This window comes from Budorcas taxicolor, chromosome 2, assembly GCF_023091745.1.
Source record: "Budorcas taxicolor isolate Tak-1 chromosome 2, Takin1.1, whole genome shotgun sequence".
NCBI classification, from domain to species: domain Eukaryota; kingdom Metazoa; phylum Chordata; class Mammalia; order Artiodactyla; family Bovidae; genus Budorcas; species Budorcas taxicolor.
The window spans coordinates 136007790-136025688 of NC_068911.1; the positions used below are offsets into that span (position 1 = coordinate 136007790).

General features: G+C 38.9%; 1 protein-coding gene across 1 annotated transcript in view; it reads left to right on the forward strand.

The window, feature by feature from the left end:
- Positions 1-6620: 6620 nt before the first annotated feature.
- ABI2 (abl interactor 2) overlaps positions 6621-17899 on the forward strand; it is a 100568-nt gene continuing 89289 nt past the window's right edge. The window contains exon 1 of the mRNA XM_052635461.1: positions 6621-6737. Within this exon, the coding sequence (XP_052491421.1) occupies positions 6621-6737 (117 nt within the window). The remainder of the gene's footprint in view (positions 6738-17899) is intronic.

The window sequence follows — 17899 nt, forward strand, 5'->3', positions numbered from 1 at the left end:
TTCTTTTCCATTTAAAAATACCAAAATTATTCTCTTCTAGTCTTTTCTTTCCAAGAGGCTACATAAAATTACTTTGACAAAGAGAATCATGAGTCACTTTTTTGCTGTTAACCACTTTTACATTCTATTTCATGAACATAGCAATCATGAACAATATTCTTATTCTTAGCAACCTTGTGCTATACATGTGAGTCTTGTTAACATATACCATGGTGTTTAGTTAGCAGTTTTGTCAAAGTATAACCTATTTGTTTGCAATATTACTGAAACTGACAAGAAATATTGTTGTAAAAAAAAGTTAGCAGCTTTGGAAATTATATATGCTTCTGTGAATATTCAATATACAGGTTCTAATGGTATTAATGCATAATCAGAAAAACTGGTACCTTTCAAACTCTTAGCAATTCATGTTATTAAGGAAAGTATAGTTATCAGAAATAAAAACCTAGTTAGTACATTTTGAGACTTGACACTCTATAAACCTTTAACATAATTTAAGATAAAATGTGAACAAAAGTAGTTAATTTTAGAAATCCAGTTTTTGTGAACTGATTGGTGATCTGTTCTGCTATGGGAAACAATGATCTGTTTTATGCTTTAGCTCTGAAATTTATGTTTCTCGTATGGGGGGAGGGAATATGTAAAGCCAGTTTCAGTGAAAACTAAAGATTTGAGGAATTTGTATTCTTCAAAAAATACCTTTCAAGATCAATTACCTACTCCATTGGTTATATCTATACACAGAGATATATTATGGAAGAATTTCAGGTTTATATTGTCCATTCTCATGATTTAATGGGAAAAAACATCTTATTTTTCACAGGGGAGGGAGCTATTTTGTGGTCTATCACAGGAAACTATTAGGATCCTAAATATTTAAATATAATCCTTTCAGGTTTTATCTTGGGGTTTATGTTATTTCTTCTCTTTCTAAGAGTAATTTCTTCTTGAAAAATGCTTTTATTGGGTGTCAGGTAGTATGAGGGGATTATTGTTGATTTTGTTAGATTTGCTAACAATATTGTGGTTATGTGGCAAAATACCCTTATTTTTTTGGAAATTTGTAATGAAGCATTTAGGAGTAAAATTTCATGATTACTATAATTTTCTTTAAAATTCTTTAGCATAAGAATAATATTTTATGAGGTAAAATAGAAGCTATTTGTTACATCTAGTCAATGGATATTTGTGTTGTAATTACACCATTTTCCATACTGTATATTTGTAATTTCCAAAGTAGACAAAAAATGACTTTCAGTACAAATGAAAATATATGTTTGAGAGTTGGGGACTACTGACTTCCTGAAAATGGGAGGGGATTTTTTTATTCTTACAGACTAATTTTGGAGAATGTGTATTCTTTCCAATCATTTTTAACTTATTTCTTAAAATGTGCATTCATACAGTTACAAAGCATGGGAATCTCTATTACAGAGTAAGGCTTTAAGAAAAATAGTTTGGTACACTTTAAACCATTAAATAAATATCCCTAAAATTGAGACCAAGATTTAAATAACTAAAACTGAGACCAAAATTTCATATGATAAAGTGTGCCTAAAAATATAAGGCTTAGATCTCAGTCATTTATTTTTTGATTACATATAGAAAATTTGTTTCAAAGATTTAATATGTTCAAATTATATGCACTTGGTATTAAAATTTCCAGTGTCTTAAATTTGATTAAAACTGTGAATATATATATGTGTGTATGAACATATTAATCACTGATAACTATTTTTCTTGTTTGGAGTAAGAATGGGAACTAAGTTAACCATGTCATTGCTTGAGTAAAAAACTCTGCTTTGCATTTCTCCTGATTATTACTGTAATATATCAAATTATATTACTGTAATAAATCCCTGTTTGATACTATAATATATCAAATGGAATTTAATTACTTAAAAAGGAATTCTTTTAAATTTCATTAAAATATATATTCATTGAATTGTATATGCACATATATATCAAGTATTGCCTGATAAAATTATATAGTAGCCATAAAACTAGTTTTGAGATTCTCAAGGTAAAGAAAGAAAACAGTCCAAAGTATCTTCATGAAGAGTGCTTACCTGGTGGCTCAGCAGTAAAAGAATCCACCTGCCAGTGCAGGAGACACAGGAGATCCATGGAGATGCAGGTTCGATTCCTGGGTTGGGAAGATCCCCTGGAGAAGGAAATGGCAACCCAATCCAGTATTTTTGCCTAGGAAGTCCCGTGGACAGAGGAGCCCAGCGGGTTACAGTCCATCGGGTCACAAAAGAGTCAGACACGACTAAAGTCACTCAACAACAATAAATCTTCATGAAGAAGGATGGTATTCTTATTTAATAGTTTCCAAACATGAGAAACGCTGGGCTGGAAGAAGCACAAGCTGGAATCAAGATTGCTGGGAGAAATATCAATAACTTCAGATATCCAGATGACACCACCCTTTTGGCAGAAAGTGAAGAGGAACTAAAAAGCCTCTTGATGAAAGTGAAAGAGGAGAGTGAAAAAGTTGGCTTAAAGCTCAACATTCAGAAAACGAAGATCATGGCATGTGGTCCCATCACTTCATGGCAAATAGATGGGGAAACAGTGGAAACAGTGTCAGACTTTATTTTTTGGGTCTCCAAAATCACTGCAGATGGTGACTGCAGCCATGAAATTAAAAGACGCTTACTCCTAGGAACGAAAGTTATGAGCAACCTAGATAGCATATTGAAAAGCAGAGACATTACTTTGCTAACAAAGTTCCGTCTAGTCAAGGCTATGGTTTTTCCAGTGGTCATGTATGGATGAGAGAGTGGGACTGTGAAGAAAGCTGAGTGCTGAAGAATTGATGCGTTTGAACTGTGGTGTTGGAAAAGACTCTTGAGAGTCCCTTGGACTGCAAGGAGATCCAACCAGTCCATTCTAAAGGAGATTAGTCCTGGGTGTTCTTTGGGAGGAATGATGCTAAAGCTGAAACTCCAGTACTTTGGCCACCTCACATGAAGAGTTGACGCATTGGAAAAAACCCTGATGCTGGGAGGGATTGGGAGCAGGAAGAGAAGGGGACGACCGAGGATGAGATGGCTAGATGGCATCACTGACTTGATGGACGTGAGTTTGAGGGAACTCTGGGAGTTGGTGATGGACAGGGAGGCCTGGTGTGCTGCAATTCATGGGGTCGCAAAGAGTCAGACACAACTGAGTGACTGAACTGAACTGAAACATTTAAGGTAAAACCAGGAAGTTCTGTTGTGTTTAAATGAAACAGATGGTATTATTCTTTAGGTGCCATAAATGTTATTTGTTCTCTAATCTTTAAAATGTATGAGAAAATACAATAATACTAAGAACTAATTAATACTCAGTGCTATGGATTTTAGGCTGGTAGGCTGATGTCATTTAAAAGTTTCTGTTGTTTATTGTTTAGTTGCTAAGTCATGTCCGACTTTTTGTGATCCCATGGACTGTAGCCATCCAGGCTTCTCTGTCCATGGGATTTCCCAGGCAGGAACCCTGGAGTGGGTTCCGGTTTCCTTCTCCAGGGGATCTTCCCTACCCAGGGATTGAATCTGTGTCTCCTGTGTCTTCTGCATTGGCAGAAGATTCTTTACTGAGCCACCTGGGAAGAGGGACTGATAATCTGGAGAAAAAAAGATTTACTGATGAGAGCATTGTTTATGATGAATTATGTCAGTGGTGTTCAGGAAGAATCTGAGGGGAAAGTCCGAAGTGAATGGACATGTCTCCTAGATGTAAGAGAAGCAATTGTAAACTCAGTTCAGCAGATTTGTTTATTTAGAACCCATACTTTAAGGCAATATATTGTGCTTTACCTTAATTTTCTCATTTAGGAGTGATATACATCCAGAGAATTCCACAGTATCTTTATTTCAGCAGAATTTGACACTTTTTCACCAGTTAAGTGATCATGATGAAATATTTGATAAATGTGAGTCTTTTGAGGTACAATCACAACTGGCCCAATTGAAGGTATATTGATTGTGTCTCTGACCAACTGAGTCAGTCTTAATAGGGCCAAGCCATTAGGCCCTCTTGGCCTTGATTTATTCAACATTCTTATTAAAGGCAATAATGCATTCCAAAGTCTTGCTTATTAAATCTGTAGAAGATGTGAATCAAGATTATTTCAATAGATGGTAATGAAGATTTAAATTTGGTGAAAAGTCAAAGCACAATTAATTGGAAATAAATATCAGGACCTGCAATTTGATTTTAAAAAAATCAACTGCACTCAGCATGACTGGGTTAATATATTTAAAAATCTACAAAATTTTAAATGCTTACTTTGAATCAAATTGGTGATAAAATTGCTTTAAAATGTTGTCTTGGGCTGCATTAATAAAAGTGTTCTTTCTGATCTGGGGAGATAATAGCCATACTGGTCTCTTAGAAAAATAATCCATGCTCATTTTGGAAAAACTTAACGAGGAGCAAGAACAAACGTCCTACAATCCCACCAATTATATATGCACACTGATGCATGTAGTTTTTATAGATTTTGTAGTTGTCTTTTTTACTGAAATGACCTTGGTGGCAACAGAAGTGTGTATCTATGTTCTTTGATCCTTAGATTTTGCTGAATATTAAAAGGCCTTCTTTCGCTAGAGAGTCCCAGTTAGGCCTTCATAGCCAGAAGGGCAGTTTCATTGGCATCATCTGGGAACTTGTTAGAACTATAAATGGGGGCAGGCCAACTGGTTCAGAAACTGTAGGGGTTCGGCCTAGCACTTCTGTGTTTTAACAAGCCCTACAGGTGATTCTAATCCAAGGAGAAGTTTGAGAACTGACCTGAGTTTAACCCTTTGATTTTTCAGTTAAGGAAGCTAAAATCTGAAGAAGCTGTCACAAATTTGAGAAAGTACATACTAGAATCTTTCAGTGATTCCTAGGATGATGAGTCAGCCCTCTGGGGAGAACTGTTTATTGGGCTAATTACTAACCAGTACTTGAAAGAATGCCAGGTGGAAACAAGTAATGGGGTGAGAGTGTTTAGCATTTCACTTAGCCTGGTGGACATCTTACAGCTCAATAGTAGTAGACTTTGATTCATTGAAATTAAGTCTAAAAGAAAAGTTTGCTTGATCTAATAATGTTAAGCAAGTTTATGTGCCATCTAAGTAACTACTCCATTCCATCACTGAGGCTAATGAATATCTCTAGAGTGTGACCCTAGAGCTCTCATTTTAAAAGCGCCTCACACTTAAGTTTGAGAACCACTAATACAGAAGATATCTTAAGTGGTTAAGACTAAAACCAGTCAGACTGAAACATTTTCAGTATCCTTTAACTTGGGTTCCACAGAAAAAACTCAAAACAATTTGCTAATGTGTATATCAAAAAGCCAATAAAACAATAGGAAAGCATTAAAGTGATTTGAGACAGTAATTTCCTCATTATCAGGGGAGAAAAAAGGGGCAAAATCACTAGGTGGGCCAAGAGATCACAAATAAAAGACTTGAAATAATAGATCTTGCTCTAAACTGCAAAGGCAGTCAGCCTTGACTTTCCATGGTACAAATAAAGGTCATGGACTTTATAATATCTCAGCAGTTGTCAGAAATTTCAGTTTTTAAAAATTACATGTGTAGAGTAGTCAGATTTAGGGGGAAAAAATATACAATACAGAATAGTAACTGCAAGACCAAAATGGTCTACCTTGAATTTTTGTGGCATTTAACGTTTTCCAAGGTGCTTTCATATAAACTTTTATTTTATCCATGTAATAGCCCTGTGAGGAAGGAAAGTACCAGCAAAATCGTTTTTGAAACTTTAAATCCTTAGTAGATGAGGAAAAAAGTTGATAGACTCAGAGAAATGATAAAAACGATTGTCACTGAAGAAGAGTAGCATAGAGCAAGCGGGAAAAGCTGAAGGCCAGAGGATGGGCAAAGGAGAAAAGAACGGAGGCTAACCTGGCAGGTTAATCGGCAAACAGGTGCAAAGAAGCTGGAGGGCAGGAAATTTGCGATTAGGAAACTGAAATTTATTTATCCAAAGAGGATGAATACGGTTAGAGATGAAGAGAAAAATTAAAAGTGGGGCGCAGTTAAAGCTGCATGGGAGTTCAGTGGGGCTAATATTATCCCTCAGGCCCACTACCATAGGGTTGGGCCCCAGGTTGAGGATAACGCCGAGGAAAGTCGCTGAAGAAGCGGGCGGGAAGACCGCAGAGCCGGGTGGGCGTTCACGGCAGACTAACAAAGGCTGCGGGGTGCACTGCCCCAGCCACGCATCCTGCGGGGGCCGAAGGGTTAACCGCGCGCTCAACTCCCGCGCGCATCCCGGCCCCCACTCCCGCGGTCGCTAGGAGACGCCGGATGTGGGGGAGGGGCGGGCGGCGCGACCAAGGGTGGGAACCTTTTTCGGGCTCCCGGGGGTGGAGGGAGAGGAGCGCGCGTGCGCGCGCCGGGCCGGCCGTCGCCGCGGTGACCGTCCTCCGAGTCCATCGGCTCGCGCCCCGCCCCCGTTCCCGCTGCCCCCTCCCCTGTCGCGCGCTCAGGGGGTGTTTCTCGCTCCTCCCGGGTTGCCGCCGCCGTCGCCTCGGCTCCTCCTCTCCTAGTCTTGGGTTTCCCTGGCGCTACTGCCGCCGCTGCCTCTGCGGTCTGTATGAGGAGGAGGATGTGAAGATGGCGGAGCTGCAGATGCTGCTGGAGGAGGAAATCCCGGGGGGCCGCCGGGCCCTCTTCGACAGTTACACGAATCTGGAACGGGTGGCCGATTACTGCGAGAACAACTACATCCAGGTGCGACGCATCTCCCGGCCCGGGCGTGTTGGGCCTCTGGCTGCTGAGCGGCGCGTGGGGGACCCCCGGCCCGGGGGCCGCGCGCCTGGGGGCGTAGGGCACACGGGGCCGAGGCCGCAGCAGGGACACAGTGCAGCTGAGCCCCCATGCAGGGGTAGAAGCAGGGTGGGAGCGGGAGAATGGGTGAGAATTCTCCGGTTGGAGGAAATTGTAGCTTTCAAGCATTTTTCAAAAGCCGTGAATCAGTTCTCGGTGCGGGGTGTGTGTGCGTGTGTGTCCCCGCCTCCTCTCTTCCCTCGGCCGCCTCCGCAATCGGTGCCGGTCAATTTTCGCGATGGCGGAGGAGGCGGAGAGTGGCATTTTCTATTTGACAGAATCCTACTCCCCCATATGGCAAGGATTTGGGGTTTAATGGGTCGCCCCCAATCTCTGGAGGATTTTTGAGGCGCTATATTGCTGCAAAGTAAAATGCCTTAGCTTTCTATTCATTTGAAAAGAAAGATCAAAAGATCAGTGTGGTTTTTTTGCCTTGTTTTTAGGTTCTAACTGAGGATACAGTATAAGAGCAGCTGTCCCCCTTGTTGGAAGTTAATGCCAGTTTTCTTCTCTATGGAGAATGAGAAGCTGCATGATAATGGTTTATTCCCTCCTGCCACCCGCCTCCAAGCCCGTTAGAAATAGCTAATTTGCCTGCAGGGAAATTTTTTGTGATTATCTTTCAGAGAGAAATGGGAAATAATTCTCACGGTTTAAATTTTCTTGTGATGGTTGGTTTGGCATCGGGACTCAGCGATAGCACTGTATGTTTGTGTATGAAGGCGGGGGGTATTGAGTGAGATGAAATTGAGCCGCTTCTGGAAGAAGCAAGATTATGTGATTAAAAACAATTCTTCTTAAAAAATTATTTGAAAGGATAGTTTAAGATGCACAGTTTGCAAAGTCAGCATCTTTTGTTTTCTTTATAGTTTATTCTGAATCATAGGTTCTACCTCCATCTTTTCCCTTCCCATTTAAATTCTCTTGGGATATAGGTGGAAATGGAAGCAATGTGTTAAATTGTTCCTTCACTATGGCCTTTTTTCCTTCTCCCACCTCCATCTCTCCAGGCATCTTTCCTAACATCAGCTATATTGGAAAGCATTCTCAAGTCTTGGTGTGAACCAAAGAAAAAAATAGGTGTTAAAATTTATAGGTTCATAAATTTTGCAAGGATCACATGGTTAATCAAGGATAGTGTTGTAAGATATTACTTGATTAGACATATCCTGAGCACTATATTTTCTTGTATGGAATATTTGTACTGGAGAATGAATCAGACATAATCCAAGGCTTTTCCCTCCAAAGAGAAAGTTGAAAGTATGGCCAGCAGGAAAAGATAGAGTGTGTCTTGGGTCAAAGGTTCATATAGATGGTACAGATGTCCATATTCATGGGGTGCTTCGCTGATACTGAGTGTGGTAGGAGAGAGTAAAAGGTTGAGATGCTCAGTTTTCACTAAATATATTTGAAAGTGTAATATGGCCTGGCATTGTTAAGAGTTGATAGGTACCTAGTGTCTACAGAATTTCATAGTATAGTTAGTGGGAAGGCTGATCTTTAGCAGATGAATACTATTTTGAGCGTCAGTTTATATTCTTAAGGGGCTGCAGGTGGGAAGAAGGACTGGAGGAAACTATGCTATCCTCACTCTGGAAATTCCGAGTCTCTAGGAGAGACAAATTAAAAGGACTGAAGTAGTCGTTACAATTCCTTGTGCAACATATGGGAGAGTTGCAGGTCTCAGAAGAGAAACAGGGTGGAAAGTGATTGGGTTGCAGTTATCACTAGTAATTTTTTTTTAAAAAAGGTTCTCTTTGTTTGGAAGATAATTTTTATTGTAATTTGAAGGTATAGTTCCTCTTAGGTTGCAGTTGTTACCTAAAGGTAAAAGTACCTGAGTTGATAAAGCTGAGAGAGTAAAGCGATCAACCATTGTCATCACTATATTTCTTGCGGTTCAAAAGAGAAGAATGTTGCTGCCATCATTTGTCTTAGCGGTGGGACTCAGAATTTAATGCGGTGTTTTAAAATTCAGAATATAAGTGCTGATTAATAGAAATGGATTTGGATTTTAAAATACCTTGTTTCTTCAATTTAGAACCTAAAATAGATGCTATTAGGATCCAGTGGGTATATTATTGGCGTTCTCTCAACAGATGACAGCTCGTACATGATTTGTTTGTAGTAAAGTTGATAAATAGAACATGGTGATAGTGGATTTGTGCTGACTCAGCTGCACATTTGGCTGGCTCTTCCTGTAACCATCGAACTGACCAGCAGGGGTTCTGATGCAGCCTGTGACCCTGCAATAGATACAAGTCAATTAGTGATCTGATGGTCAGGTTAGCCTTATTATAGCAACATGTCCTAACCACTAGCTCAAGTTAACTTCACCTGACACTCATTTTATTTTGTGCAAGGACAGTTTTTGCCTGTAAAGAAGGAAAAAGACAAATTTATTGGTAGGTAACATAAGGTTCTTTGCTCAGCGTCCTTAAATGCCTGGTTTTATGCATGAGAATATAAAAATAAGATAAGAATATTCTAAATGTGGATTACATTTAGTGTAAAAATTGAGGAAAGGAAGAAAAATGGTGGTGTCCTTCTGAAAAGGCATACTGTTTAAATTGTGCTTTAGAAATGTTATCTTTTGGCATTAAGAGTGATCAAATAGTGCCTGTATTAACACACACAAAATTACCGAAGGGTTTAAGTGGTAGTTTCCAAGGTTACTAGCCTAGTTTACATTATAAATTTAAAAATCATCTTTAGTAAAAAAAAAAAAAATTAGATGATTTTATTTCAATCTCTAGTAAAAAGTGATTGTCAAAATATTTTTCTAAAATGAGATGAAGAAAAGTTTTTAACTACAATTTCCTCTCTTCCTGATTGACTGTTTCTTTCCTGTAAAAAAGGACTTTAGTTACTGATTAATTTTTTGGAGGTATATAACAGTTTTTTCTTCATTTATAAACATCGATTCCTAATCTAGTAAGTGTCCAGAAACTTTTAAACCGTTTTGATTAACTTGGATCTATGTGTTTTTAAATGAAGAACATTATAATAATATGGATTGCTTTAATGTTTTGGTAGATGAAATAAGGTTACATTTTTACTTTGCTAAGGTAAGTCTGGAAAACCAACTTGTGCATTTTTATATTTTTCCTTTTGTTAGATTTAAAAAGTTACTGCTTTTTGTGAGTGATAATTCACATACATATATAGTAAAATCCCATTGTCCATTACTCGGATTAAGAACAAAGTCATCCAATAAAATAGCTTTGCTCAGAAGAATAGGAACTGAGAATTTACTTTGTTTTATCTGAAATATTTCTTTGTTTTGAATAACAGGAAAGATGTCATTCGTTTTCCTCTGTCAACAAGGATACTCAGAGTTTGTTAAAAATTGCAGGGAAGATTTATAAGGGGATAATAGAATCATAGCTTACTAGTCAGTTTCATTAAAAATTAGTTACTGAAATGATACAAATATTTAAAATTCTTAATAAAAATCATGCTTGTTGAAAAATTATTCAGTTCAGTTCAGTCTCTCAGTTGTGTCCAGCTCTTTGTGACCCCATGGACTGCAGCACACCAGGCCTCCCTGTCCATCACCAACTCCCAGAGCCTACTCAAACCATGTTCATTGAATTGGTGATGCTATCAAACCATCTCATCATCTGTCGTCCGTTTCTCCTCCCGCCTTCAATCTTTCCCAGCATCAGGGTCTTTTCCAATGAGTTCTTCGCATCAGGTGGCCAAAGTATTGGAGTTTCAGCTGTAGCATCAGTCTTTCCAATGAATATTCAAGACTGATTTCCTTTAGGATGGACTGGTTGGATCTCCTTGCAGTCCAAGGGACTCCTCAAGAGTCTTCTCCAGCACTATAGTTCAAAAGCATAAATTCTTTGGCACTCAACTTTCTTTATAGTCCAACTCTTACGTCCATACAAGACTACTGGAAAAACAATAGCTTTGACTAGATGGACTTTTGTTGGCAAAGTAATGTCTTTTAAGAAGGAAGAAACGTAAAATTGTCTAATCATTTTGAATATATAGCTGGGATTTATAATTTTAAATCTTTTTATACACATGTGTATCATATATTTTTAAAATATTAGGTTCACGTTCTTTATTACCTTTATACCTTGATATATTTTTTTAACTTTTTCATTTGTATCGGAGAAGGCAAAGGCACCCCACTCCAGTACTCTTGCCTGGAAAATCCCATAGATGGAGGAGCCTGGAAGGCTGCAGTCCATAGGGTCGCTGAGGGTTGGACGCGACTGAGCAACTTCACTTTCACTTTTCATTTTCATGCATTGGAGAAGGAAATGGCAACCCACTCCATTATTCTTGCCTGGAGAATCCCAGGGACAGGGGAGCCTGGTGGGCTGCCATCTATGGGGTCGCACAGAGTCGGGCACGACTGAAGCAACTTAACAGCAGCAGCAGCAGTGTTGTGATAGTTTCAGGTGAACAGTGAAGGGAATCAGTCATACATGCATCCATTCTCCCCTAAACTCTCCTCCCATCCAGGTTGCCACATAACATTGAGCAGAGTTTCATGGGCTATACAGTAGATCCTTGTTCGTTATCCTTTATAAATATAGCAGCATGTACATGTCCATCCCAAACTCCGTAACTGTTCTTTTCCCCCCATCTCCTGTCACTAGCCAAAGTTTGTTTTCTTAAGTCTGTCTCTTTTTAAAGTTCATTTGTATAATTTCTTTTTAGATTCCACATACAAGGGATGTCATACGCTATTTCCCCTTCTCTGTGTGACTTACTTCACTCAGTATGACAACCTCTGGGTCCATCCAGTTCAGTTCAGTTCAGTCGCTCAGTCGTGTCCGACTCTTTGCGACCCCGTGAATCGCAGCACACCAGGCCTCCCTGTCCATCACCAACTCCCAGAGTTCACTCAGACTCACGTCCATCGAGTCCGTGATGCCATCTAGCAATCTCATCCTCGGTTGTCCCCTTGTCCTCCTGCCCCCAATCCCTCCCAGCATCAGAGTCTTTTCTAATGAGTCAACTCTTCGCATGAGGTGGCCAAAGTACTGGAGTTTCAGCTTTAGCATCATTCCTTCCAAAGAAATCTCAGGGCTGATCTCCTTCAGAATGGACTGGTTGGATCTGCTTGCAGTCCAAGGGACTCTCAAGAGTCTTCTCCAACACCACAGTTCAAAAGCATCAATTCTTTGGCACTCAGCCTTCCTCACAGTCCAACTCTCACATCCATACATGACCACAGGAAAAACCATAGCCTTGACTAGACGGACCTTAGTTGGCAAAGTAATGTCTGTGGTTTTGAATATACTATCTAGGTTGGTCATAACTTTCCGTCCAAGGAGTAAGCGTCTTTTAATTTCATGGCTGCAGTCACCATCTGCAGTGATTTTGGAGCCCCCAAAATAAAGTCTGACACTGTTTCCACTGTTTCCCCATCTATTTGCCATGAAGTGATGGGACCAGATGCCATGATCTTCGTTTTCTGAATGTTGAGCTTTAAGCCAATTTGTTTGCTTTCCTCTTTCACTTTCATCAAGAGGCTTTTTAGCTCCTCTTCACTTTCTGCCATAAGGGTGGTGTCATCTGCATATCTGAGGTTATTGATATTTCTCCCAGCAATCTTGATTCCAGCTTGTGTTTCTTCCAGGCCAGCGTTTCTCATGATGTACTCTGCATAGAAGTTAAATAAGCAGGGTGACAGTATACAGCCTTGATGCACTCCTTTTCCTATTTGGAACCACTCTGTTGTTCCATGTCCAGTTCTAACTGTTGCTTCCTGACCTGCATACAGATTTCTCAAGAGGCAGGTCAGGTGGTCTGGTATTCCCGTCTCTTTCAGAATTTTCCACAGTTTATTGTGATCCACATAGTCAAAGGCTTTGGCATAGTCAATAAAGCAGAAATAGATGTTTTTCTGGAACTCTCTTGCTTTTTCCATGATCCAGCAGATGTTGGCAATTTGATCTCTGGTTCCTCTGCCTTTTCTAAGACCAGCTTGAACATCAGGGAGTTCACGGTTCACGTATTCCTGAAGCCTGGCTTGGAGAATTTTGAGCATTACTTTACTAGCATGTGAGATGAGTGCAATTGTGCGGTAGTTTGAGCATTCTTTGGCATTGCCTTTCTTTGGAATTGGAATGAAAACTGATCTTTTCCAGTCCTGTGGCCACTGCTGAGTTTTCCAAATTTGCTGGCATATTGAGTGCAGCACTTTCACAGCATCATCTTTCAGGATTTGAAATAGCTCCACTGGAATTCCATCACCTCCACTAGCTTTGTTCGTAGTGATGCTTTCTAAGGCCCACTTGACTTCACATTCCAAGATGTCTGGCTCTAGATTAGTGATCACATCATCACGATTATCTGGGTCGTGAAGATCTTTTTTGTACAGTTTTTCCATGTATTCTTGCCACCTCTTCTTAATATCTTCTGCTTCTGTTAGGTCCATACCATTTCTGTCCTTTATTGAGCCCATCTTTGCATGAAATGTTCCCTTGGTATCTCTAATTTTCTTGAAGAGATCTCTAGTCTTTCCCATTCTGTTGTTTTCCTCTATCTCTTTGCATTGATTGCTGAAGAAGGCTTTCTTATCTCTTCTTGCTGTTCTTTGGAACTCTGCATTCAGATGCTTATCTTTCCTTTTCTCCTTTGCTTTTTGCCTCTCTTCTTTTCACAGCTATTTATAAGGCCTCTGCAGACAGACATTTTGCTTTTTTGCGTATCTTTTTCTTGAAATTGGTCTTGATCCCTGTCTCCTGTACAGTGTCATGAACCTCATTCCATAGTTCATCAGGCACTCTATCTATCAGATCTAGTCCCTTAAATCTATTTCTCACTTCTACTGTATAATCATAAGGGATTTGGTTTAGGTCATACCTGAATGGTCTAGTGGTTTTCCCTACTTTCTTCAATTTAAGTCTGAATTTGGCAATGAGGAGTTCATGATCTGAGCCACAGTCAGCTCCTGGTCTTGTTTTTGTTGACTGTGTAGAGCTTCTCCATCTTTGGCTGCAAAGAATATAATCAGTCTGATTTCAGTGTTGACCATCTGGTGATGTCCATGTGTAGAGTCTTCTCTTGTGTTGTTGAAAGAGGGTGTTTGCTATGACCAGTGCATTTTCTTGGCAAAACTCTGTTAGTCTTTGCCCTGCTTCATTCCGCATTCCAAGGCCAAATTTGCCTGTTACTCTAGGTGTTTCTTGACTTCCTACTTTTGCATTCCAGTCCCCTATAATGAAAAGGACACCTTTTTTGGGTGTTAGTTCTAAAAGGTCTTGTAGGTCTTCATAAAACCGTTCAGCTTCAGCTGCTTCAGCGTTACTGGTTGAAGCATAGACTTGGATAACTGTGATATTGAATGGTTTGCCTTGGAGACGAACAGAGACCATTCTGTCGTTTTGCAAATGGCGTTATTTCATTCTTTTTTAATGGCTGAGTAATATTGCATTGTATGTATTTACCACATCTTCTCTATCCATCCCTCTGTCCATAGACGTTTAGGTTGCTTCCATGTCTTGGCTACTGTAAACAGTGTTGTAGTGAAGATTAGGGTGCATTATACCTTGCTTTAAAAAGAAACTTTTCATGGTGCTAGTCATGACTTTGTCTTTTATGAATGGTCATAGAGTATACAGAAATGAGGTTTGTATTTATGTGTTTAACTTCTGTTTGTTCTCACAAATAGAGGAATCTTAAAAGTGCCTAGAATGAAAGAGGATACAGAGTAGAAATTTGAGGACTGGTGTTTACATCCTTTCCTTGACTTTTGTTTTTCACCTCCACAGAGAGGGGTGAACATCAGGCTGAATTAGGGAGATCAAATTTCCCTAGATTGAGGTGTGTAATGTATAGTGTGTGATAGATTTGCTTCATTCAGGGCCTTCTTTCATCTCCCAGAGCATCTGCTGTTGAGTTGCTAAGTTGTGTCCGACACTTTTGCAACCCATAAACTGTAGCCTGCCACGCTTCTCTGCTCATGGGATTTCCCAGTCAAGAATACTGGAGTGGGTTGCTGTTTCCTTCTTCAGGGGATCTTCCCAACCCAGGGATTACCCGTGTCTCTTGCATCAGCAGGTGGCGGGTTTTACCACTGAGCCATCTGAGAAGCCCTCTCCCACAGAATAGTTTATAACCAAACAGACTTACTTATGTGTAGAATATATAGAGGAGATATTTTTGATGTTGAGATCCTTTGGATTGTTACGTTTTAAAATGTAAAGAATTTTAATAACATGCAGTGGCAATGTGTATAAATGTAATCTTTTGTGGATAAAGAAAATTATATTTAGATTATTTGCAGACTTTTAATAGCTATATAAAGTGAAAGTCGCTCAGTCATGTCCGACTGAATTCTCCAGGCCAGAATACTAGAGTGGGTACCCGTTCCCTTCTTCAGGGGATTTTTCCAACCCAGGGATTGAACCCAGGTCTCCTGCATTGCAGGCAGATTCTTTACCAGCTGAGCCACTAGGGAAGCCCCTTTAATAGCTTATGATTGAATATTTATGAGAATTGTTAATAGACTCACTTAATGAAGTAGCAAATGGAATGTCACCTACTTTGAATTTTTCGTTTATTTTGTGATCCTTGTCCAGGTATAAAGCTTCCAGAGTATAGATTTATATCTTAGAAGTTTTTTTTATATCCTTTCATTAGCCATAGGATATTGGAGACACTAATTAACAGTCAATGAATGTCAGAAATACATACTGCAATGTACTAGAGATTGCACTGAATACTTTTATAGACTGGATGTAAATTACCTCTAAACTTGCCTTACAAGTTTTTCCCTATTAGATACTGTAAGCAGCATTTATATTCTCTTGGCATTACTATACTGTCATTATCTTGTAGGGAATAGAGTTTTACTTTTTATTCATATACAAGTAACATACTTAGATGTAGAAATTTTGGACTACAAAGCTTCATCTTGAATCATTTACAATACATATTTTTCAATTTGATTTTTAAAGTTAGGTTTATTGAAGTGTAATACACATTGAATACAGTTCACCTGTTTTAGGTAAAAGGCTGTCAATTTTGACAAACTTATATAACCACCATGATATAAATTTTTTTCTAATTTTAGCCAGTGATGATGATAGTGATAACATTTGCAAATGGTTTTTGGTGGGACATATGTCTTTATCTCACTTGGGTGAATTTAAGGAATTGTCCCCATGATGGCCCCCTGATGGCCTAGCATGTATCCACATGGGTCACATATGGAAGGCTTGAAGCGCAGGTGATCTGACTCTTGCCAGAGCACCCGGTGTACTTGGGAAGCTTGGGAGGAGCTCCTAGTAGGCTTCTTTCTCTCATTTCCCTGTCTCCCACATGATACAGTTTCTCATCAGCCCCTGGTTCGGATGAGATGAGGCTTTCTGTCGCATCCTCTCAGGCCACAGCTGTGGCTGCAAAACTTCATGCTGTAGTATGGCGTTGATTCCTCCCTCACCACAGGCTTATGGCATCCATGTTGTAATCATATGGCCCCTTGTATTTGGGTGTGGCTCTGCACAAGGACCTCAACTTTTGCTACTTATTCTCTACTCTTAATGTAAGTACACAGCTTTCTGAATCTAATGAGAGCTTGTCAGGGCTGGAGCAGGTCAAGTCTTCCCTTGCCTTTGCTTGACAGCAAATATTTATAATCCTGGTTTTATAGGGTGATATGGCAAACAGATGTTTAACTTTATTTAAAGTGCTGAACTCTTTTCCAAAATGATGGTACTAGTTTGCATTCTTGCCAGCAAAGTATCAGTCGCTCTTCTTCCTTGTCAGTACTTGGTTTTGTCAGGTTTTAAAATTTTAGCTATTGTGATAGGTGTTAGTGTTGTCACGTCAGGTTCATTTTGCATTTTCTCAATGACTAATGATGTCAAGCATTTTTTCCTGTGGTTATTTACCATCTTTATATCATCTTTGGTGAGATATGTGTCCAGATCTTTCATCTGTTTAAACTTTTTAGAATTGTTTTGAGAATTTTTTAATGTATTCTGTGTACAAATACTTATTAGATACATATTCTGCAAATAATTTCTCCTAGTATGTGTCTTGTCTTTGCATTTTAAGTGTCTTTAACAGAGCATAAGTTTTATGTATTTGAAGCTGATATATCAACTTCTTTTTTGGTTAATACTTTTGCCTAATCTGAAATCACAAAGATCTCTCCTATTTTTTTCTAGACACTTTGTAGTTTCTGATCTTACAGTCAAGTATATGATCCACTTATAATTAATTTATCTACAGGAAGTGAAGTATGTCAAGATTTGGTTTTTGCAAATTGTTATCTAATTGCTTAGGAACCATTTGAGGAAAAGATTCTTTTCTCCATTCTATTCCCTTGGCATCTTGTTGAAATCAGTTGACCATATGTGTCTGGGTATATTTTGAACTCCATTTTGTTCCTTTAATGCATACATATCAGTATATATACTTTGTATCATATTGTAGCTTTGTAGCAAGTCTTGAAATCAGGTGGTATGAATCTTATAGTTTGTTCTTTATCAGGTTTGTTTTCGCTTTTCTAGGTTCTTTGGTTTCTCAGTATATGTTTTAGAGTCAGCTTGTTAATTTCTGCAAACCTGCTGGGATTTTAATGGAATTGCACTGAATCTGTAGATATTTTGGGGCAATTTGTACTTTTGATAGTACTGAGTCCTCCAATCTGTGGACTTGGTATTTCTATTTATTTAAGTATTCTTTGATTTAGCTAGTCATTTTAGTGATTATAATACTGATTTTGCACATTATCTTCCATATCCCTAATTATTTAATGATTTTTATACTGTAATAAATAGTTATGTTTTATAAAATCTTGGTTTGCAGTTGTTCATTACTAGTGTATAGAAATAGGACTGACTTGTATATTGCCCTTTTATTCTGTGAGCTTGCTAAATTTACATGCTAAACATAGTAGCTTTTATTTTATTTTTTTTTGAAGATTCTTTGTAATTTTTTGAATGTAGGTAATCATGTCACCAGCAAATGAAGCTGGTTTTATTTCTTCCTTTCCAGTCTTTGTTTTATTTATCTTTCTTGCCTTATGGCACTGGCTGGGACCTCCAATATGATCTTGAACAGGCGTAGTGAGAGCTCATGTCCTT